At 42.2% G+C, this 24,940-nt stretch overlaps 1 protein-coding gene across 1 annotated transcript in view; it reads left to right on the top strand.

Moving 5' to 3' along the window:
* Positions 1 to 24,940, top strand: part of CRPPA (CDP-L-ribitol pyrophosphorylase A) — a 256,432-nt gene that overhangs the window by 130,799 nt on the left and 100,693 nt on the right. The window contains 1 exon segment of the mRNA XM_078150658.1: positions 9,381 to 9,512. Within this exon segment, the coding sequence (XP_078006784.1) occupies positions 9,381 to 9,512 (132 nt within the window).

The raw sequence follows: 24,940 nt of genomic DNA, 5'->3' as shown, positions 1-24,940 counted from the left end.
AAGGAGTGAGATTGTGGGCAGAAACTGAAGAGAGAGGTATGATTGTAGGAAGCAATCTGCTGGATGAAACTTAGGGAGTTTGGATCAGGGATGTAAAGAAGGAGGAAACATTGGAAAAGAAGTGTGAAAGTGACAGTGACCACTAGTGTGTTTTTAAACCAAATTGGCCATCAAGGCAAAATAAGAATGATATTCTGCAATTAAAAAAAAAAGAAGACAAAAAAAGAATGATATTCTGGTTCAGTGGTAGAGGCATTGTAGTGGGGACTAGTTTTCTTTCATTTTAGAGATTTCATTGTGATATTATTTTCTTCATAACTCTTTAACTTGTATTTCTATCTTATGACTGAATTATTAGTAAGTTGTTAATCATGTGAAATTTTAAAAAAAATCAGCAAGAATAGAAATGTGAGTTTCTACACTGCTTGATGGGGTCTTCTTGTTGAACTCCTGCTGACAATTCCTGTTCAATTCCTGTGTCTGCTGCAACTGAAGAGGCCAGAGAAAATGATGAAAGGCATTCTGTGCATTCTGTGAATCTGGCCCCAAACAGCTTCTTTCTGGCCCCATTCTGATCATGGGCACATTTCTCAATCCTTTGTGTTCTCTGGCATGCCTTGATCAGAGCCTCCCCCTTGGGAACTGTTGCCTCCTTTTAAAAAATTCATTTTAACAAAAGGAGTTAAAACAGAAAATATTTGGCATTTAAAGTATAAGCAGGAAAATGAAGAGAATGAATAAGGAATATTTAATTTTGGATCAGTGCCAAGGATATAGATCTTTTAAACTTTTTAGTTACTGTCATCCAAATGTTCATAGACACCAGGAGTTCTTAACCTTTTTTGAATATTGGACCCCTTTAGGAGTCCAAGCCCTTCTCAGAAGAATGTCATTAAATGCAGAAATAAATGGGATTGCAAAGGGAACCAGTCCCTTATGATTTAGGTGCTCTGGAGATAATCTTCATAGTTAAAAGTAGTTGCTTATGTGGTAATGAGTGCATTTTCAGATGTGGAAACTACCATTTTTCACAGGGGACACCATTGTGCCAATATAGGAAAGTTGCCATGAACTAAACAAGTTGGTAAAGTTTTTCTGTCTCAGTTTTCATTTTGGTTTCATCCGTATACATTCAGGATTTTTGTCTTCTTTTAACACCATTTTTTCTGCTTTTCTCAAGGAAAAAGGGGATTGATTTATATGTTGTAGATGAACAGTCAGCCAAATAAATCAAGGCCTTACATGAATCACTGGGAATGCTTTGAGTTCTTTCTTCTAACTCAGAAAATTTGCCACAGATGACATAGCTTTGAGGGGAATAGAAATTTCTTTTAGTAGTCATTAATCAGTGAACTCAGCTTTGGATATAATGTGCTCTTAAAAATCACAATACAGTTCTGGAAAAAATGTGTTTTCACAGAAAAGTCACCTTGTGAAACAATGAAAGGAAATGCTTACTTTTTGATTTATTCCTTTGTTTACAAGTAGTATTAAATTCTAGCTGGGAGGTGACTCAGCACAGTAGAGAGCTTATGGAGCTGGAATTTGGCAATGTTGGTCCCGTTTTAGCTCTGTCACTAAATGGGAGGATGATGTTGGGATGGCATTTTCCTTTTCGGGATGTCAGGTTCATCGTCTGAAAAATTAAAGAGGTGGCCAAGATGTTCCCAAAGGTCCTGTTCCACGCAAAAGCCTGATATTAAGTGCTTAATAAATGCACTGGCTAACTATGATCTTGTGAAATATTTATTGAATATGGAAAACTCTGTCATTCCCCAGTGGAAGAGTGGCCAAAAGATGGGAACAAACAAAAATTCTCAAAAGAAGAATTATAAAATATTGGTGATCATATAAGAGACTGTTTCAAATTACTAGTAATAGGAGAAATGCATATTAAAACAAGTATGAGTTTTAATCTCATACCTAGCAAATTTGTAAAGGGGAGATGGAATTAGACAGTGTGGAGGAGCTGTGGAGAGACAGGCACGTGGACGTTACTGTTGGAGCTCTAAATTGGTTCAGCCGTTTCAGAAAGCAATTTGTAGCTATTCAAATAAAGTAAATAAAATACCCACATGTTCTGATCTAGAGATCTTCTGCTTAGGTACATTCTCTAAATGGGTCAAAGACAGAAAGGTCACCTGTATAGCGAAATATTTACATCAGCATTTGTTTCTGGTAGTGAAGAACTGGAAACAAAGCAGGTGTCTGCTCACTGATTGGGGAATGGCTAAGCCAATGGTGGTTTTGTTGTTGTTCAGTGATTGTTCAGTCATATCTGACTTTTTGTGACCCCGTCTGGGGTGTTCTTGGCAAAGACACAGGAAGAGTTGGCCATTTCCTTCTCCAGCTCATTTTATAGATGAGGAAACTGAGGCAAACAGGGTGAAGTGACTTTCCCAGGGTCACAGGGCTAGTAAGTATCTGAGGCCAGATTTGAATTCATAAAGATAAATCTTCCTGGCACTCTATCTACTGTGTCACCTCGCTGCCCCCCAAACCAATGGAGGTACATGAATAGAATGGGATGTTACTCTGCCATGAGAAGCAGTGACATGAGAAATTCAGAGAAGCGTGGGAATACTTCTGTGAATGGCAGAACCACGGAAACAATATTCACAACGACTGGAACAATATATAAAGAAACAACAGCCATGAAACAAAACTGAATGCTGTGTGAGCATAATGAGCAATCTTCACTCTGGAAAAGAGATGAGGAAAGGCATCTCCCTTCCCTTGATGAAGAGCTGAGAGATTGCAACTATGGTGTATTGAAGATTCTTAGACATAATCGACATGTGTAGTTGTGCTAACTTGCCCTTCCCCCTTTGTTTAAAATCACTGTTAAAAGAGATGACTCCTTGAGTAAAAGGAGAAGAGAGCTATTGAGAAACAAATTTAATATAAAAGTAACCAAAAGAATTCCAATAAAATTAAAATAAAAATATGTGGCTACTAGGTCTAGATCCCAAAGCCATCCAAAAAAAGGGAAAAAGACTTACTTGTACAGAAATATTTATAGCAGCTCTTTTTGTGGTGGCTAAGAATGGGAAATCAAAGGGATGCTCATTAATTGGGGAGTGGCTGAAGAAATCGTGGTATATGATTGTCATGGGATATTATTGTGTTGTAAGAAATGACGAACAAGATGGTTTCAGAAAAACCTGGAAAGATTTTCTTGAACTGATGCAAAGTGAAGTGAGCAGAACCAAGGGGACGTTGTACACAGTAACAGCAATATTGTTCGATGAAAAATTGGGAATGACTTAGCTATTCTGAGCAATACAATGGTCTAAGACAATCCCAAAGGACTTATGAGGCATACTACTTGTCTCCAGAGAAAGAACTGATACTTTTTGAACGCAGACTGAAGCATGCTACTTTTCACTTTTTGTCTTTCATTTTTTTTCTTTTATTCAAGTCTTCTTACACAAAATGACTGATATGGAAATGTTTTACATAATCGCACAGATATAACCTATATCTGATTGCTTACCACCCCAGGGAAACGGGAGGGGAAGGAGGCAGGGAAGGATAGTATTTGGAACTCAAAACTTTAATAAAAATGTCTAAAAAAAATAACTAAAAATATGTGGGGAAATGGTGTGGGAGAAAGAAAGGGAAGAGTCAAGGATGGCATGTAGGTTGTGAGCCTGGGTGGGTGGTGGTACCCTCATTAATAACAGGGAAATTAGAAATGATTTTGCAAGAAAGGCAATAAGTTCACTTTAGGATGGGCTAAGTTTAGGCACATTGAAGACTCCTCATGTGCAGGCAAGAGTTGAAAAGTAAAGACTGTGAGCCAGGCGCCAAATGTGTCAAAGAAAGGAGAATGTTTTGGAGGTCTGTGGACGGGAACTGCCAGAATTCTGAGGACTGAGTGAATCTCAAAGGAAGACAGGTCAGGGAGGGGGAAAACCTGGTAGTGGCAATGGAGAGCTAGGAGTACTCCAGCTCCCCCACCTTGACCAGCCAGTGAGTTGGGGGGATGAGTGTGGGTGTGGCCAGGGTGGTCACACCATCAGGAGGGAGCCGGATCTTGGGGAGAATTCCGGATGAAAGGAGAGGGAGAGGAAAACGTTTCAGATGAAAGCAAGGTTGTTACCTGTGAAGCAGGCAATGCAGAGCGCACCATGAGCAGCTTTAGAGTGGGTGCAGGGACAGTTGAAAGGAATGATGCAAATTAGTGAGTGGGTTGTGGGGGAGGGAGAATGGTAGAAAGATAGACTGGGAGGCATGAGGTCTGACCAAGTGTGAGTTTGTCCATCAGAGTTCAGCTGGCTTGTCCAGATTCCTTGGAGGCTGGTCCCAGTGTTAGACAGCTCAGGTTCTGGGGCCAATGGGAGGAGCCGCCGAAAGTCTTTCCCTCTGTTCCCTGTAGGCAGGAAGAAGTCAGCCTAAGAGATGAACGCCGACTGTGCCTTTTCATTCATATTCAGGCATATTCAGAAACTTGTTTGGACGAACCTCGGGTTTGGGTTTCTTAGATCTCTTTCTACCATTCCTTTCTCTCAACTCAGCCTTGGAGAGTTTCCAGGGCATTGTTTTGTTTGTTTTTTTTCCCCCAGTCCTTCCCCCTCGATTGTTGGGTAGGGAGCAGTCTATTCCTTAGGTAAATACTTAAGCTCTGTGATAGATCTTGTCCTTAGCCATGTCAACCCAGGTCTATTTCTCTTTGTGATATAAGATGTTGGGCTTTTTTATAGGGCTGGACTAGGGAATAAATGGGGTACAAGTGTTGAATGCAGGAAGTAAGGAACATTCCTGATTGATTAAAGCTTTTGTTTTTGATAATTGATTTTTGCCTCTTTAATTAATGTACCTGTCTTCAGGGACATGTGACAAACACTTTTGGAAGATGTAAATAATTAAGGGTAATACACGTGGGTCCAATAATTTATTAAAAGGTTGCTAAGCAAATACAAAGCATCTGTGGCAGTGAGCAGAGATGACCCATGGGGGGAGAGCGTGGGCGGAGAGAGGGACCTTTTCTAGCCCTTGTGTGCTCGGATCTGCCCACCCACACTGCTAAGAAGCAAACCATATGTGAAGGGTTTAACCAATTTGTCCCACATCACCAGAGCACAGGGGCTTACTAGGTACTGATGCTTGGAAAAAGAAAATGAACTTTTTTCTTTTTCTTCTTAATGCTTATTCCAATGAATGAGATAGCTTTGTAGGCATCCTTGATGAAGGTATGAGGGGGGAGCAGGCAGGCACAGGAGCACCACATATGATCCAAGAGGAGCCTCAGCTTTGGGGTTCCATTAACCAGTCCTACAAATCTCCAGCAGGGGAGTGCTTCAGTACAGTGAATTCAGTGTCATCTGGGGTGTCTGAAGGCAGACGCAACTGCCCTGAGAGAGAGGGTTGGCTTTTTTTTTTTCCACTTTCTCTGAAAATTTCCCCTTTCTCTTCTTCATAAAAACCTGTCCCCCTCCTAGGTTAAAAGTGAGCTGTATCTCTAATACTGTGAGAGATCCTTAAGACCCCTTGAACCTACCCCTGTACAGCCCACCTCTAGCTCCAGCATTTTCAGAGACTCTTCACTGAATGTCTCGCCCATGTGGAGTGCTGAATAAGGTATTTTGGGGGACCTACTAAAATCCTTTCACAGTCCCTCTTAATTGTAATGCCTTTTCTTTTATTTATTTCCTGTTTATCCTATGGGCAGCTAGGTGGTGGAATGGATAGAGTTGGAAAGACCTGAGTTTAGATCCAGCCTCAGATACTTACTAGCTGTATGACCTTGGGTGAGTCACTTAACCTGTTTGCCTCAGTTTCCCTACCTATAAAATGAGCTGGAGAAGGAAATGGCAAACCACTCCAGTGTCTCTACCAAGAAAACCCCAAATGGGGTCACAAAGAGTCAGACATGACTGAAAAACTACTGGACAATAACAATTTGTCCTGTATATATAGCTTGATTATACCTGTTTGTTTGCTTGTTGTACCTCCCTTTAGATTATAAGCTCCTTGAGGGCAGACACTGCTTTTTGTCTCTTTTTATATTCCTGGAATTTAAAACAGTGCCTGGCACATAATAGACACTTAGTAAACATTTACTGACTGACTTTATTGCTTCATCTTCATTTTCCCCCCAGTCAGATCATGTAACACATGAATACTTGGTGGGTTTTACAAGCTCATATATTAGCAACAAAATGTCTTTCACGGTATTAGGAAGAACATCTGTGAAAAAATTAAAAAAAGCAAAAACCAAAAAACCAAAATTGTCTTCAAAGCATTTCCATCAAGTTTTGATTCTGGTGAAAAAGGATTTTTGGAAAAAGCCAATTTCCTGTGGCTTGAATGTTGTATCTGCAGGGCCCTTATCTTTTTTTTTTTCTTGCCATTTCCCCAAAGACCTCATTCAGCACTCCACACTGGGGAGATACTGCTTGATCAGGTTTGAGAATGCTGGAGCTGAAGCGTGGGTGGGCATGGGGCCTGGGGGTCTTAAGAGACTTATATCCAAACCTTTTATTTTAGAAATGAAGAAACTGAGACTTAGAGAGTTTGTGCCATGCTTCTTGCCAAGATTGTGTAGATACAGCAACTGAAACATCAAACTGTGTCCCTGCAAAATGCAAGAGGCCAGAAAACAAAACAAAACAAAAACCAAACATTGGATTAACCGCTTAGGTATTTGATTATTATTTTAAAGAATCTTGTGTGTTTGTGATGCTACAAAGACTATGAAAATAAACTTGCCTGAAGGTGTTTTGCATTAGTGACAGAATCACTGCCCTGATCCTTTAGCTTTGTGGCATCATAGATAGGCAGAGAAGTGGCTTTGGATCCAGCCCCTGTCTGGCCCTGACTACGTGGCCTTGGGGCTGTCCTGGCACCAGGGTACCTCTCCATAATAGAAGTTGCAAGAAGGTGCCAGCTTCCCTTGGTGGAAGGAGTTTCCTCGCCTGGCACAGGTCCAGTCCCTGTTCCCTTCTCTGCCCCCAGCCACTAATGCCTCCTGTCTGATTGATTTAGGTTTGAGCCTCTGGAAGCCAGGAACTGTTTTGCTTTGTCTTTGAAGACCCTGTATTTAGCTTACAGTAGGGGTTTACTAAATGTGTATTGTTTGTGGATTTGGATCAGGGACCTCTTCTTGACTGTAACACAGTGGAAAGATTCCCCTCTAGTTCTTGTTAATTTATTTTAATTTTTAAAAAGTTTTATTGATACTTTTTTAAAAAAAATCTCCATCTGTTTCTATGTATGCCACCATCCTTTGTGGCAAAACATTCATTGATGTGTAGAAAGCATTTGGCTCCATAGAACCAAATATGTGCTTCAAGGCCCTCCTCAGGGTGGCTCTCATGCTTATGTCAAAATTATATAAATAGACACGGTTCCATTAATGATTTTTCCTTGGAACAAGAGATGCATGTTCATTCTTCTTATGGAAAATGTGCACTTAGATTACAAACAAGAGAAAGAGGTTTTCTTTATTGCAAGGTTCTCAAAAAATCCTTCTTCATGTTGTACTAATTTAATTTAACCCAAGAAAACTAACAGTTTTCCTTGGGTCTCCTCAGTTAAGTCAACAGCGTTATGAAGGATATTGGTCTAACCATCCACAGTAGAAAAACAAAATGGATGAAATTCCTGCACTACCTATAAATATAAGAATCTTGTATAGACCTGTATAGACCTTGTATAGCTGAGTCCAGAATTAAACAGAAGGAGGATAGACTGGGTCACATGTGCAAAACTGTGTTCCCAAACTACAGGCTGATATAATAGCACATTTCTTTGCCATTACTAGATCTTAGTGAAATGATATGACTGTAAATCATTGACTTTTATGATCTTTGATAAAAACAAACAAAAAAAAATTGAAAGGAAGCCAAAGGGTGATGGTAATTTGCATGATAAAATGACAAAAGGCAAAAATAGTAAATATTGGAGGGGACATGGGAAGACAGGAGCCCTGTTGCACTCTGCTGGTGGAGTTGGGGATTCTAGCTTCTAGAAAATAGTATGGAATCATAATGGAAAAGTCACAAAGCTACAAAGATCCTTTGGTCCCATTATAACACATTAGGCGTCTCTCTCTGTGTGTACATCTATCTGTCTGTCTATCTATCTGTCTACCTATTTCCAAGACATCCAAGACACAGAGAAGGTTTTGATATATAGGAAATTATTTATAACAGTAATTTTTCTTATAGCAAAGAAAAAGAAACAAAGTGGGTACCCATCAATTAGGTAATGACCAAATGAATTATAGCATGTTAATGGAAGAAAATGTTATTTCAGAATTAGAAACAATAGCTATGAAGAATTCAGAGGTATTTGTAAAGACCTTTGTGACCCGATGCAGAACGAATTGAACAATACCAGGAGAGTTAAGTTCACAGTGGCCATAGTCATGGAAGAAAAACAGCTTTAGAAGATATTGGAGCCCTCGTCAATGGAGTTGCCAATGTTGACTCTAATCAATGACTCCTCAAGCATTTATTAAATGCCTACTGTGTGCCATGTCCTGGGGATACAGAAACTAAAATTGACTGGTCCCTGCCCTTTGAAACTTATGTTCTCCCAGGAGACACCATGGACTATAGACAAGATAAATACGAAGCAGTTTTCGTGGAGGGAGGACCGATGATCAAACATACATCTCTTTTCTTGGCAGAGGGATGGTGGACTGCACCTAGAAAATGAGGCCCTGTTGCCCGAAGCAGCCAGCGTTTTGATTTTCTCTACCTAGTGGCACTTCTTTGCTGCAAAGAATAGTTCTGTTGGAGGTGGAGGAGGAGGAGTCATTGGGAAATGATCTTGATGTCAGAAGAAATAAGCGTCAACAAAGTATTTGTTAAGACAACTCCAGAAAGTTGTAGGACAGGTCATAAATAGGCCACAGCCCTTTAGGATTGATGCTTGGCCTGAGAGGAGGGCCGCACAAGATGATGTGGGACTCCTATGACCAGAAAGGAAAGTGGGCTGGTAATGTATTGAGAAGAAGAGGCAGCAGATGGATAGCTTGTGTCGAAACAGAACCTCTTGTTGTCTGCTAGTTTCTTCTGAGGATGGCTCACCCTGTGGATTCCTTAGTATCAAACTCTCTCATGGAAGGAGCACAGATTGGAGGCCCTTCAACCTTCTTTTGATCAACTGGTTTAGAGCTTAGGAGATTGCAGTCATACCATCTTACTACTGCTAGGTTTTCAAGTGGAAGCGTTGGCCATGTGGTAACAGTTCAATGGCCTGGATCATCTGGCAGAACTTAATGAACACTCATGAACGTGATTTGCAACATCCCACTTTCTCCCTGTTTTAAACAGCTTTTAGTTTCTCAGTTTTTGAGAAGTGAAACTTGAAAACAATGCCTTTTCTGGTTTGGTTCCCTGACTAGTTTGTCTTGTGTTCTTTGGCAGGTGCATTTCCTTGATTCCAAAAATGTATCATTTAGTGAAAGAATGAAAGAACTGATGGAAATGAAGGATTTTGCAAAGGAAGTAAAAAAACGAAACGTTTTCTTATACGGCGTTCTCATCTGTTTCACCCAGGTATGTGGCTTCTCTCCTCTTCCTCCAGAAGATGAATGGCAGAACTCTTCAAAGAATATGAGATTGAAATGAGATTGAAATGACATTGAAACATTTTTGGCTGTAACTCTGCTTGTCTGCTCATGTTTCACTTTCAGGAAAGCTTCTTGTCCAGGGACAAAAAATGTCATTGTTTTGATTAGGGCAGAAAAAAAAAAAACAAGAAAATGAATAAATGCTCAACTATGCACATATGAATAGGAGAGCATATATTCTTCTAAGCCAGTTTAGGCATGTTGAAAGATCGACCTCTCCTACGTGTAATGCTACGTGTACTGATAATTGAGATTGATCCATTCTCTTCCCACACCACTTCTGAACCCACTTCTCCCTCCTCTGGTATGGGTCCACTTTTAAGAGATGCTTGGTATTCAGTCAACAAAAGGGGGGAGGCATAAGGCTGCAGAAACAAACAGTATCCGCCTCTCCAGGAGGAGCCAGTGAGTTTGCTGGAGGCAAAGTGAGTTACTTTTACAGCCTGTTTGTGCTGGGGAAACCTGTCTCCAGGAAAGCGTTTGAGCGACCTGCCCTGCTTGCCCAGTCCGAGAATGGCTTTGCTCTCCATGTGTTCATGCCGCTATTTGCTCTTCAGAAAGCGTGATGGTTTCTGGAGGTAGCGGAGAGCCCACCAAAGCCACCAGCCCACCCGCTGCCCTTTGCATGAAAGGAGTTTGGTGCAGAGAGTTTAGGCCGGTGTTTGCAGCTGATGAATCATAGCTACTGGTCATAAAATATTCTAAGGAGCTTTTTAAAATGAGAGTGACAATATCTTTGTTTTTTGGAGCAAGAATAAGTTAAATAGATGTCATTTTTTCTAGCTAGGCTTAAGCGTGTCTTTTCTTTTTTTCTTTTTTCTTTCCTTTTTAGCTCTTTCAATTTTTTAGTTTCTTTTTACTTATAGAAGATGATAAAATTTTAGACTGTCTATTAAAATGATTTTCCCACTTTGCTTCTGTGTGTTTAATAACATGTGCAATTTTCGAAAAAGATATGACAGTAGATAAAAGGCAAGTCTTTAGAAAGCAGAGAGGAATTTGTGTGGGTGTTCATTGTATCTTAAAAAAGAGAGAAAGAAGATCTTTGAGTAGAGGAGGAGGATTAAAATAGACTCTAGGGTTTAATTCCCAGGTGTGAACTGCCTCCTCCTTATAAAATCAGCAGCCCCTTTTCCAAGGGGGACCTGTCATGTTCATGTTAAGTCTTAGAATTATTGTTTTTTTTTTTAAGCAGTTAGGGTTAAGTGACCTGCCCAGGGTCATACAGTTAGTAAGTATCAAATGTTTGGTCTCAGGCTGAATTTGAATTCAGGTCCTCCTGACTTCAGGGCCGGTGCTCTATCCACTGTGTCACCTAGCTGCCCCTAGAATGGGTTTTGAAGGGGTGTTCTACACCATGTATTTTTCGAGTCTGATACACTTAGTGTAGTGAGGCAAATCAGACAGATAAACGGTTATAGAAATGTAGAACACGAGTTGGAAGGGAGATCAGGATTGGTCACCTGGCCATGGCTTTTCTCTGAGAGGGGTAGGATGGTTTGCTATAGGATCCCGTAAGAGGTAAAAATGCCCCATGGCCCTTTGCCCTGGGTGGCCCCCTTCTGCTTCCGTGGTAATGATGGCAGGTGGTACAAAAGCTAGTAGTGGGCGCTAAATTGTCAATAAAATCTGAAACTATTTAATTAGATTTTTGCTTTATATGAAATGAATTTTATTTTTAAATGATTTATTCTTAACTTAATATTAAAGAGCAATGCAGCCAGTTGAGATTGCTTTGCAACCTTTATTTAAATAGATGAATTTCCACACTCAAAGCATCCCACTTTCATTCTCTCCTCTGTCTCCATCAGGGATTCTTGGAATGTTTCGGTTCATTTCCTTCTCCTTCTGTAGAATCACACTTAGCATGTACTGGTTTTTCTGGTTCTGCTTTTTCCCCACTTAGCATCATTGCTTATAGAGCTTTCTCTATACCCTTCGTGCTTATTGACATTAATGGCAAAGTCCCACAGCTGTTCCTTTATGGTTCTGCATTCAGGTTATTTGCATTTTGTTTTTTGTAAGGACAAATAAAGCCCAATGGCGTCCTGGGTACTCTCTGCTTTTTAATCACTCCCTACTCCCTGACTTTGTTGAATATTTGCCTGTTCCTCTCTCGTGTGACTTTGTCCAGGGTGACTGGAGTCTGTACTTCAGTCATTCTCATGAAGATTTTGTAGAGACAGAAGAGAAGGGTTTGGGGTAAGCAGGGATTTTACCGACGGCGCTTTTCTCTGCCTCAGCAGTAGCATCCATGATTTCTCCCCCAAGTGTTTGACGTATTCCAGATGTCTTGAGAGAAGCCCTGGATTATGGGCCTAGTGGGGGAAGGGCCCCAAGCCCCTCCTTTTCCAGAGCGGGGCTTGAGGCCCAGGGTAGGAGGATGTTGATTATCTATGCCCGGGTCCTCTGATTCCAGAGCTCGGGCCCTTCTTGTGGTGACATCCTTCGATGCCTTCGGAGCTGCTCCCTCTGGCATAGAACTGCGTCCATCCTTGGCCTGGGCTGTCTGTTCTTTCTCTCCTGTCCTTAGTCTCCTTAGTACTTCCTTGTGTACTGCATATCGACCTGTAATGTTGGGGTGGAAAATGTGGAAACTCTGCCGACCTCGAGGGAGAGAACGGCTCCGTGTTTGGACAAGCCGCGTTCTCCTCTTCAGGGCTCGCCCTCCCCCTCCCAGCTGCACGCTGGCATGCTGGTCAGACTTAATGGGGTCGTTTGTCGCACGTTCTTCTCTATACCTGTTCTTCTGTCAGTCAGCCAGCATTTTTGGAGCACCTGTTGTGGACCAGACACTGAACGTAACGCTGGAGACACAGAGAGAAGACAAAGATGCCCCTGGCCTGCAGGAACTCACGTTCTAATGGGAGAGGAAGCATGAACATAGCTAGGTCCGAACAGGGTACATGGCAGTCTGACGTGGAGACAGCCAAGGGATGATGGGAGACCTGGATCTGGACAAGACCAGGCAAAACCTGGCTTGTGCTTTACCCCCATCCCAGAGGTGGACCCAGTTTTCTTTCTTTCATTCCTTCATTCCTTCATTCACTCATTCATTTCTTTATTTTTAGGCAATGGGGGTTAAGTGACTTGCCCAGGGTCACACAGCTATTAAGTGTCAAGTGTTTGGTGTGAGGCTGGATTTGAACTCAGGTCCTCCTGGCTTTAGGGCTGGTGCTCTATTCACTGTGCCACCTAGCTGCTCCGGTCCAGTTTTCTGGTGTGGGGGAGAGGGGTGGAGAAGATGCCCCAAGTGGAGATGGCATGGAGTAAAAGAGTGGGGAAATATCTTGAGTAAGCCTATTTTTCATCAATGTGAATATATTGAAATAGGCCTTGGGGTTTTCTAACTTTCCCCAAAGCTCTTTTTTTTCCCCCAGCACTTCCCCTTTTTGGTTCACTCAGCCTGTATGATCCTGCCTCAGACTCTGCCATCATCCAAAACTCAGTAAGATACAACTTAGACTTTACCAGTCAGTCCACAAGCATTTATTAAATGCCTGCCACATGCCATTGGAAAGTCACCATGCAGTAGTGGGCAGAGAGCTAGCCTAGAAGCCAAAGAAGAGCCAAGGTCAAGTCCTTTATCTGGCCTATATTGGCTGTATGGCCTTGGACAAGTCTCTTGAATTCTGTGTACCCCAGGCAGATTTCTAAGACAGTAAGTTGCAAAGAAGATTCTACCCTGCGTTGGTAGAGAGAGTTCCCTGACAATGGACTCTGGGTTTTTCATGGAACAACCATCTTAGTGAAGGCAAAGAGGCTCGTGGCCAGATTTTCCACAGGGTGACTGTGTTCATGTTCATAACTCCCCAGTACTGTTAAGTCATTGATGAGTGATGATGCCTCTCCTTTAGTTAAGAGGTTATCTACACCTGTGAACTCACTGATTCTTGGGGGTTCGAAATAGAAAATCCTGGGTATCCATGTCAGTACTTAGAGAAAACCTCAAAAGAAGGAAAATGTGAAAGAAACTCTCAAATTTAGTCATGCGAAAAGGCAAATATCAACAGATGACATTTGGAAACCATTATATTATATAAGTCACTTGGATTCACCGAGCTCTGATAGAGCCAGAAGAGAATGAGATTTGGGATCTAAGGACTTGGATTCAAAACTAGCTGTGTCATCTTTGTCAGAGGTACTTGGCCTGAACCAGATTAAATGTGTGAGAAATATTTAACAAGATAAATAAAAATCCAATAAAACGTAGATAACATTATGTTTTTAAAATAAGTCAGTATGCAGCCCATAGGGATCCTTGTGTGTGGGTTAGTGAGCCCCCATTTCTATTTGAGGTTGACATCTCTGATCCATGTGACCAAAAGCCAATCACCTTATCTCTTTGGCCTCAGTTTCCCCATCTTTAAATGAGAAAATTCTCTTAGGTGGCCTTCTAAGGGTCCTCACCACTATAGGGTTTTGATCCTATGATCTCCTTATGTTGTTGGTTTTTTTTTTTTTTACTTTGTATTTGCTGTGCCTGGCCTACAGAAGGTACTCAGTAAATGATCTTTGATTGATTCATTGTAGTTAGATGGTGGGTTGTCTGGATTTGACAAGGAGGAAGAATTTGGGCTGGAAGATAGAAAATCATGAAGTACTTCCAAACTTCTCCTGACAGCAGACCCAGCCTCTCAACTTCATTATTTTCCTAATGATACTTTATTGTGGTGAATTGCGGAACACTTTCTAGAGTCAAAAATGTAGGTGACCCCAAGGACAATGGAGAAAACGTATGGTAGGTCGGTCTAGGGAGGAGGCTGCAGCCTCTTTTTGGTCACTTATGTCTTAATGAAACATATGAAAAGTGTCACCGACGAGCTGTGTGACTGGAAGGGAGGTGGGCCAGATGCCCAGAGGATCAACAGAGCTTCCCTAAGAATGATGGGAAAGGATCGTGCAGGGGGAGACAGCTTGGCCCGAGCTGTGGTCTACTCCATTGAAAGGGCATCCTCTTGGCCTACAAATACATCACAATATTGACATGTGGAAGAGTGAGAGGGAGCGCTTAGAGGAAGTGGACCAAGTTGGTTTTGTATCACTCTTGATAAGAATGACTGATTTTGGCTCATAATTTTTCATATGTATTTGATCAGATGAATGGAGTTGGCCTCTACTGCCTAAGTTGTAACAGTCTCGTGTATTTAAAGTGGTGTCTAATACTTTTATGAGTCTCCAGGTAGTCAAAACTTTCCTGAGGAACTCAGAGAAAGGTATAGAAAACTATGAATTAGGACCAACAGATAGATACCCTAACAACCTCTGGCCTTCTGTGCCAGGGGCTGCTGGTGGAGAGAAGAACACCCTCCCATCTTGGAGCATCACATAGTTTGTTCTGGGTCATTTAGATAGCGTCATCCTCCCAGTGGGAGAACAGATGGGTGTTTTCTCTCAAAAGAGCTGAACACAGCAGTCTTAGTAATGAAGTTAGACTGTGCAGTTCTCATTTTTTGTGATTGTCATGATGTGGAATTAGCTTGGCTCATTTACTAAACACACAATTCTTTCCTTGGCACAGGGGACCCTGTGGCATTCACATAAAGCATCCCAAACTGAGTCTGTTTACCAAAACCTCTAGGACCTTATTCATATCAATCAAACTTTTTTGATGTGGAGATGATTAGAAGAACCAAATATTTTTCACTTTTGAGATTGTTTAATGCTTGTTATTGTGAGTTAGTCATTTCTTATACACGCTTTGGGAAAAGTATGAAGGTCAACAAAGATAAGGTTTGTGGAGATCAATTTTCCAAACTGGAAAGAAAATCAGGACCTTTTTCATTTTTATTTTTGGCCAGGACTGAAAGATCAATTATGGGGATATTTATGTACCCATTTCTCTGAATGTAATGTGAGTGATTTCATTGTTTCTTCCTACTCAGCCAGTGTCTTTCTCCTTCTAGCTCCTATATCATTCGTAGAGCATAGATTCAAATGTAGTGTGTCATAATGTTGCAATGTTGATAAGAATCTTGCTTCGGGCTCTGTTTGGGAACTTTTAATAAACTTATTTTTTTACCCCCCATACTAGGAAAGAACAGTAAATATCATGTTTGACTTACCATCGGGATTGTTTATTGGCGAAGGAGAACCAGTATTTCCAAGTGAAGAGAATGGGGTGGGATGCTACCTAGACTCTGTGACATGGGCCTTCTACTTTGGCCAACGTAGCCTATGTAGAGAGGGCAGGTAAAGAGAGTCGAGGCTCAGAATTCCAACCTCAGATTACTTTTTAAAAATTAATGTATGGGAAATCTGTGTGAAACACATTCATTCAGTTTGTGCCGTCCTTTCCTAATTATTCATTTTATTGGTGAGAGATGAGAAGTAATCTAGACTCTTATTTGCTCTTAGGACCCCTCTCTGGTCCCCAGACATCTCCTAGCTTCAGCCCTGTTGTCCCAATCCCCTGTCTCCCCCAGTTTCCTTCAGCCAACTGTTCACAAACCACCTTTTCTGCACAAGCCTGCTCCTGGTCCCCTCCCTACCAGGACCTCCCCCCTGAAATTACTTTGCATTCATACATACATATACACATATAAACATGTGTACATTTATACACAGTACGTACATACATATATACACACACATACATACATATATACACACATACACATATATATCTTCCTATGCATGTGTGTTGTCTCTCCCCATAGGATATAAGCTCCTCGAGGGCAGGGATAGTTTCATTTTGTCTTTGTATCTCCAGTGTTTAGTGTACTTGTTTAGCCATTTCAGTCATGTCCAGCTCTTCATGACCTCTTTTTTTGGAGGGATTTTCTTGGCAGAAATACTTGAGTGGTTTGCCATTTCCTTCTCCAGCTCGTTTTGCAGATGAGGAAACTGAGGCAAACAGGGTTAAGTGACTTGCCCAGGGTCACACATCTAATAAGTATCTGGCGCTGGATTTGAACTCAGGTCTTCCTGACTCCAGGCCCAGTGCTCTATCCACTGTGCCACCTAGCTGCCCAGCTTGGCCTAGTACCTTGCACAGAATAAGTATTTAATGAATGTTTATTGATTCATTGATTCATCTGGTCTCTTGACCATAGATAAGTGCATACGTATTATCTTGAGTGTAAAATATGGAAGTGGAAGATTTTTAAATCCAAGTTTTCTTAGAATGAAAGAGAGAGATGTGGGGACGAAGGGAGAGGGAGAGTAGTAACATTTTAAGTTATAATGTAGTTAAGGCCATGGGTTATTTGAAGCCTGAGTAAGCGAGAGAAAGTGCATTGCATCCATTCAGGAGCTCCTTGGCTGTGCTCAGATTTTGAGGTTGAAGGTGAGGCATGCTGAGCTCAGTTTAAGATATTTTGTATTCATGTTGGAGCGACAGAGCCCAGGCACATCATAACCCTTAAGAAAGGCTCCTGGACTTTGTGGGGTTCTTTTATTCTTCAGATAGAAGTGTTCTTCTTGACGGATTTAGAGCTGGAGAGATGAATTGAAGTTCTTTGGAGGAGGCTGCATGTCTCCTGGGGTTTGTCGTCAGAGGACCCCCCTTTACCCCTTACATCTGTGACCCTGGGTGAGGCTCATGGCCTCACTCATTTTTAATTTCTCATCTGTAAGATAAGAGGGATGAACTCACTGATTTCCTAGGGCTCTTTTAGTTCAAAAATCTTTGATCCCAGCTGAGGATGAAGGTCTGAAAGCAAATGAAATTCTGAGGGATGATTTGTAGGTCAGGGCATAGAACTGAAGCTTGGGGTCGGTGGAGAGAACTAGATGTGAACGGTTCAGGTTAGAAGTAGGGTTGGGAGGGCACACCATCACAGATCTGGGGGAAGGGAGGGTGTTTTCTGAAACATTGGATGAGCTAGAAGGCAAAGCACTTTTTAAGTGCTTCTCACTATGCCCAGCACTGGGCTAAGTGTTGAGGTCAGAGTTGGGAGAGCAGTTCAGGGGTGAAAGAATTCACTTAGACCTTCTTTGTAATCATTGGTGATGAGTTCAGGGTGGTCCCCAAGAATGTTGGGGTGCTGCCTGAAATGATGAGGAATAGATGTGCGGGTCCTGGTGTCCTGAAAGAATTCACTCAGTCAGTCTCCAAGTTAAAGCATTTGTTGAGGTGATGCACCCAAGCGGGCCTGCTCCCCATGAGGCAGAGCCCCAGTGGGCTCTGCTCTATTTGGGAGGCAGAGCACAGGCCTCAGGCCTTGCCCCCCCCCCAAGGGAGCAGACTGGTCCCTGCTTCCCATAGGAGGCGAACGTGGCTGGCCAGGTCAAAGGTAGGGTTTAAATACAGTTTTATGGAATACAGGGAAGGGGACAAGAGAATGGGAGGAGCACGTGTGGCTTCAAAATGCCTGGGATATCGGGTCGTCCAGAAGTGAGAAGCAAAGAGAACAGGGAAGGGGAGGGGAGGAGCTGTTCTGGAATGGAAGGTGCTTTGTGAAAACACACAGGTTAAGTCCTTAGTGGGGGCTGCAATGCGTAGTCTTCTGTGATCACTTTTCTTTCTGGCATCTTATTTCCTGTCTCATGTCCTGCTTGCTGCCTCTGCTCAGGCACTCTTTTCTACCTCATCCCTGAGCATCCAGGTGCCCTCAAGGAGCTTATACTCTAATGAAGGAATACGAAGTGGTAGTGATGGGGGGGCAGTGATAGCTAGGCGGGATGGAGCAGGGATGGCCAGGAAGGAAACTTTGGAGAAGTCTGAGATGACAGAGGCCAAGAAAAGGACCTTAGAATTGGCATTTAGGAGAATGTGGGTAAGTGGCTCGGGAGAGCTGGGGGTGTAAGGGTCTTCAATCTAGAACTGAACCATTGATTCCAGCCACCCTTTTTTAGAGATGTCACATGTTTTCATTGCATCTAAAATCAACCTGTTTCTTTATTTAATATAAAGGGAATGTTAACTTGGTAGATAGTGAATTCAGTCAATCCAGCAAGTAACTGCTGTGTGCCACGTACATGGCCAGGGGCTTGGGGTACCAAAAACGAGAAGGAAAAATTCATACTCTCAGGGACCTCAATTGGGAAATTTAACAAGTGCATATATAACTATATAACTGAACAAAGGATTTGACTTCTGCCCTGTCCATTGGCTGAACAATGACTGAGCAATGACCTGGTCAAAATGAGAGCAGAAGAAATGAATGTGGTTCTAAGGAAACTATGTCCGTGGCAATCTGCATCCTGGCCTCATCTGGAATTTTCATGCATCTGGGGCCTTTCCACTGTCACACAAGTCTGGAATGGGCACTCCTCCCCCACCCTTCTCTATTTACCCTCCCCCGTCCTTCAGAGTTCAGCTCTGCAGCCCTTTCCTTCATGAAGTCTCCACTGACCACCTCGTCCACTCCTGCACAATAAGAAGGGTCTCTCCCTCCTCTTATCTCTCATGGAACTTGCCTGGTTCTCTACTTTGTACCTGGGTCATTCTCCCTTGAGACAACATGGTGCAGTGGGATGGATATTAACTCCAGGGAGAGGGAGAGGTAGATGGAGACGGAGAGGGAGAGGGAGACGGAGATGGAGAGGGAGATGGAGACGGAGACGGATCTTGGCTCAGTTGTTAGTACTGCTAGAATTTTCCTGTATTCAGATTTCTTGGACTTGGACCCAAACTGAAGGAAGTTAAAATAAAAAACAGTGCCTTCCCTTAAAATTAAAAAAAAAAGTTTGTATCAGTTAGTCCATTCCATCATGAATCCTATCAAGGTTTCTGATTGAGGATAGTCACCTTGAAATAATTTTTTTTGAAATCTCCATTGAGGCTCAGGGAGATGTGATTAATTCTAGGCATGTCAGTTTGTATATAGAAAACAGTGAGGCTTCCTAGCCTCTCATTACTCACATTTGATGGTTTGCAAGGATGTGTGCTTATTCAAGCTGTGGACTTCCTCTCCCTGAATGCTCAGTGCCAATTCTCAACTCATGCTGGTAGGGAGGAAGCCTGTCTGGCTGAGCACCTTGTCTGCACTGCTGACTTCTGTGAGAACTCTAGATAAGTATGGTCAGGCAAACGTGGGTTTCTCTTTGAAGAGATGTGCAGTATTTGGGGGCTCCTACCCGAGATGCTACGTGTAACTTGGGATCATGACGATTCTTAGCATCGGAGCTTGGGATTTAATCACAGAGTGGGGGGGGGCTCCCTCAGACTACTCTAGCTTTTTGTAATCTTTTCAGCTGGAAAATCATCTACTTCTCTGTGGCGTGCATTTTTATGGTGTCCCCGAGAAAACATTCCAGTCCAAATGCGTTAGTGTGTTCCAAACTTCTACCTTTTATTTAAAAAAAATCAAACGTGCTACAGATTTTCCAACATCTATTGATGGCTTTCAGATGAAGGAACAAAAACCACACAACAGAAACCTGCCCTCCAGGACATGTTTTAAATTGTTTTTTTTCACTGTTAAAGGACTTTTAGATTAGTATTTTTAACTAGAGAAAGGAAACAGATTTTCATTTTCATTGTTTGGGTTTTTTAAATTTTTTAAAAAAATTTTATTTAAAGTTTTGTGTTCCAAATTCTATCCCTACCTGCCTCCTTCCACTCTTCCCTCCCTGAGACGGTGAGCAATCAGATATAGGTTACACATGTGCAGTTATGTAGAACATTTCCATAGTAGTCATTTTGTACAAGAAGATTTGAATAAAATTTTAAAAAGAAAGTGAAAAATATCCTGCTTCAGTCTGTTGTTTTTGAGGTTGTCTGGGATCGTTGTATCGCTGAGAATAGGTAGATTGTTCATAGTTCTTCATCGAACAGTGTTGCTGTTACTGTGTACAGTGTTCTCTTGTGGTTCTGCTCACTTCCCCATGCCTCAATTCATGTAAGTCTTTCCAGGTTTTTCTGAAGTCATCCTGCTGATCGTTTCTTATAGGGCAGTAATATTCCATTACAATCATATGCCACAACTTGTAAAGCCATCCCCTAATCGATGGCCATGCCTTTGGTTTCCAATTCTTAGCCATTGGGTTTTGTTTCAAGACAAGCTGTGATAGAGGGGATGCAGAGGCATTCAAAGACAGATTTTGGTGACCCCCTGGGTTGAGGCACAGCCTCCTTCTAGGACCATTTGGGAAGGCTATGGCTTCCTCCCTCACTGTGAGGAGCAGCTAGTCACATCATGTTCAGAAGAGGATCCTTGAGGAAGACTGGCAGGGGTCATGCCAACCTCTAATGACTTATTGGTGGTCAGCCACCTCCTTCCTAATGAGATTTAAAAGCGACTTTCAGAATTTATTCTAATTTTAAATAAAAATCACTTTCTGCTTATGTTGAAGAAAAAAAGTGCCTACAGTGTGCCAGATACTGTGCTAAGTGATTGGTCGCCATTATCTAATTTGATCCTCACAACAAACCTGGGGAGAGAAGACTTTGTCCTGTGGGAAGGTGTGGAAGGTAGAAAATCCCTTCTTCCTTACCTTTACAATCTGTTCTATCATCACACTTGATTTTCTGCACCGAAAGGGATGTTGCCTCTCTAGTGCCAGCCACCGACTTCTTTCCAAGGTAAATTTAATCCACCTCTTCCTTGTTTGCCTGGTGATTCACTTGCTTTGGACTTATCCTTTCATTTCCAAAGTTTGAGGGGAGGCACGTTTCTAGACGTACTGTTGTTTGAATTTAATTGGACCAATTTTTCCTCTTTCCTTAATCCCTTTGTTAAACTCCTGACTTCATATTCAGGACTTTTTGTTGCAATTAAGGGATTTGGATACTGGGAGGGTGGTCTCTTTTTTTACTTGGGAAGCTCTCTATTATCACAGAGAAAACCTCTTACAGGCTTTTTTTTTTTAATTTACTTATAAAGAAAAAAAAAGGATCACCTCTTTAGATAAGAAGTTTTTTTTTTTCAAATAAATATAGCTCTAAATTCTTAAATTAGTTTATAGAGGTAAAAATTGCATTTTCTTTGAACAGTAATTTTCAGCTAGAAGAATGGTATAAATATGGCACTTTTCTGTTTGGCTCAGAATAAAGCTGTGCAGCCTCCAGGAAGCAAAGGAAGTGTTTGAATCTTGGTGAAAATGGGGGCCTGGCTTTCAGATTGACCAAAGCCATTTAGAGTAGCCATCTACTCAGTGCAGTGCAGGAGCTACTGGACTTTGAAGGGTCCTCTACTCCATCCTGGCTGTGTGCCCAGGAGCAAGGCCTTTAAGGCAGCTCTCTGAGGAGAAGGTGAGAACTAGCATTGATAGAGGAAATATTTCATTGTGAGCTGGCTCTGCTAATGAAATCGCAGTCCAGCCCCTCTCCCCATCCCTTAGTTTTATTTAATTTTAAAAAATATAATTATTGATTTCATTTGTAATTATATCACTTAAATTTCTCCCTCTATCTCTCTCCCTTCCCTCTTTAATATTTTTTAAAGAAAAAAAAACAAGGAAAAAAATTGCAAAAGCAATCAATATGTTGAAAAAGTTTGAAGATCCATGTGGTGGTCTGTGTCTGTAGACCTCTGCAGGGCTGAGGTTGGGGGGTCATTTCTTCTCTCTTCTTTTAGGCTGTGCTGGTTCTTTGTGACTCAGGACTTTCCACTGCTTTGTGATGGCTGTGCTTTCTCTTGTAGGCATTGTGACTATTGTGGTCCTGGCTCTGCTGACTTCTGTGCTGACTGCATCAGTTCATGCAGCTCTTCCCACACTTTTCTGGGTCCGTCACATCCGTTGTTTCTTAGAGCCCAGTGATGTCCCAGGACACTCCTGTCCCACAGTGTGATCCACCATTCTCTCACTGATGGGTATTGACTTTATTATCTGTCAGGTTCCTTTCTTCTCAAGTGCCTCTGTCACTGTCCATACCCCTACACGTTTGCTCATGTCACCCTCTTCTGTACATCAGGATTTCTTTGGTTGTTTTCCCAGTTACCCAATGAAGCAACAGCAGAGCAGTCAGATTATTTCAACTCAACACCTCTGTTAACTTGTTACCACAAGCGAGGCACTGCGGATACACACATGAAAAATAAGAAAAGGCTTATGTTCTAGAGGGGCCACATGTGAAGCTGAATGTCCTTAGATCAAAATACTCTTTGCCTGTGATGGGGGCAAAAGAAAGCTACATGGAGGGCTCTAGGAGAGTATGAGGTGCAGAAGCTCACTCTTAGAGGAGACTTCATAAAGGAGATGCTCCCTGAACTCAGCCTAGAACAAGGGTGGGATGTTTTGTAAAATTTGGCTTCAGTCAGAAGGCCACACTTAAGGACCTAGAAGGCCATGTGGCCTCAGGGCCGCAGATTCCCCACCGCGGGCCTAGAAGGAAGAGAGAGAGATCTGAATGAGCAGAGGCAAGGAGGTGAGCATTCCAGGCATGGCAGGCTCACAGGCAGGCGATGGCGTATTATGTTCAGATCGGGTGAATGGAGGGGAAGGAGGGGAAGTCAGGCTTGTTACCCAGGCCTTCTGCTCTCCCGCCTTCAGCGTGCACAGGCATGCTTGTGTCCAACAAACCGAGAGAAATCTTCTTCGAGTGATTTTCTCCCTGTTGCCTGTTGTCCTCTTTGCCAGCGTTCAGGTCACAGCTGCAGGAGGTCGTGGCGTGTTTTCCCATGAATGGGGAGTACGATTCGAACTCAAGCTTCTCTGCTCTCCTCTAACCTACGCTGTTGAGGTAGGAAATAGTAATACTGGTGAAATCATCATTGAAGCACTTAAGTATAGGTCACTTACTGTCAACTGTATCAGTAAAATAAATAAAATAAAATGATTAGTCTGTCTTCCTACTGAAGCTGGTAGTGCCGTCTCTGAAATTACTTTCCATTTAGTCTGGGTTTTTCTTATACCTTTTTTTTTTAAAAAAACATTTATTGTTTTCCCCTTTAGACTGTGGGCTCCTTGAAGGCAGCCACCATGTTTGCATTTCCAGTGCTCAGCCCCTTGTCTGGCACAGAGAAGGTGCTTCCTAAACACTTGTCTTGAGTCCAAAGGAGCAAAATGAATGAATTTTCTCTCGGCCCTTTTTGGGCCTGTGACATTCAGGACAAGGGGCATAGGCCTGAGCTATGCTGCGTTTGGCATAGAGTCGCAGGCATTGATTTTCTCATGCCTGAGACTGATTGACTTTGTCTTTCCACAGTACAAAGCGCTGGAATAACTCGGCTTGTGATCCCCTCTGGAGCCAAATGGTTTTAGTTTTCAAAGGACTGAATTTTTATCATAAACTGGGTCTCAGGAGTCACAAGATGGAATATTTGAGATGGAGTAGGGCAGAGGAGTGGAGGAGAGCTCTGAAGAAGGAGGGAGATTCAGTGAATGGGGGGTCTTTTGATGAATGTTTTCTGTTTATTTCAATAGCAACTATTGATTTTTATACTGAATTCAATTTAAACCAACCTTAATTTCTGAACAAGCTCTCTGCAGGAGGTGGGAGCTCAGCCCAATGAGACACAATCAGGAGTTTGAGCTCATTTAAATTTCTAAAGATTTCCCTGTGATCCAATCAAACTGATTTCACTAGACATTGAGGAGATGCATGCTGTGTGCCTGGAATATCCAGATGAAATAAGACCCATTCCTTGCTCTCAAGGAGCCAGATCTAGTCAGGCATGGGGATAATGCACTCTCCTACAAATCACCAAGGTGTAGAGCCATGTAACACATCTCACATCACACCCCAAGCTTACAACCCATTGTGTTTGAAACCATTTTTATGTTGGTGATATTCTTTCCAAATTCACTAAAAATGTTTCATCCCAATTTGCCCTCCCCTAGTGAGAGTATATTAGGCCTGCTTGTCCCTGTAAGGAGGAATGATATGGGCCAGATGGTTGGAGGTTGCTGAGGAATTGGCCCAGTGACCCAGTTCTGCTTGGCCCAGAGTAAAGAGGGAGGAGAGGCAGCAAAAAGACAAATTTAGCCTTCTAAAGAATCAGCTGTTAGTGCTATCCAGAAGTAGACTGGGCTTCCTCAGGTAGGGCCTTGTGGGAGAGAGGCGTCTTGGTCAGTTGTGGGCTGGCCTGGGTGGCTGTGAGCTCCCTTCTAACTTTTAATGTCTCTGAAAAAGCGTGAAATAAGTGTGACTTTGGTGACGTGGCAACCTTGGCGTTTAACAACGGTGGGATCGTGTTTGCTTTTAATATATCTCCTGTTTACGGCTTTTGGATACTGAAGCATTTTAAATTAATTTTGCTCTGCCTCTTCATCTTCTGCTTTTAAGACCCGGAGTTTCCTTCAGGCCCAGCTCAAGTGCCAGCTCTTTGTTTTTTTCTGATCCCTATGTTGTTAGATCTTTGCCTCCCATCCCACCCCCAAACTCTTGTCCTCTAAGATCTTAATATTCTGTTGAGAGAAATTTTGTGTGTGTGTGTTTGTATAAGTGTGTATACACACACATTTGTATACACACAGATAAGTAAACATAAAATCAACCAATCAGCAAACATTTCTTAAGCGCCT

Source organism: Phascolarctos cinereus, unplaced genomic scaffold (genome assembly GCF_003287225.1).
Source record: "Phascolarctos cinereus isolate Bilbo 61053 unplaced genomic scaffold, phaCin_HiC Scaffold_1;HRSCAF=81, whole genome shotgun sequence".
Taxonomy (NCBI): domain Eukaryota; kingdom Metazoa; phylum Chordata; class Mammalia; order Diprotodontia; family Phascolarctidae; genus Phascolarctos; species Phascolarctos cinereus.
Note: the sequence above shows the minus strand (reverse complement) of the source record. Positions and strands in the feature narration are given on the sequence as shown.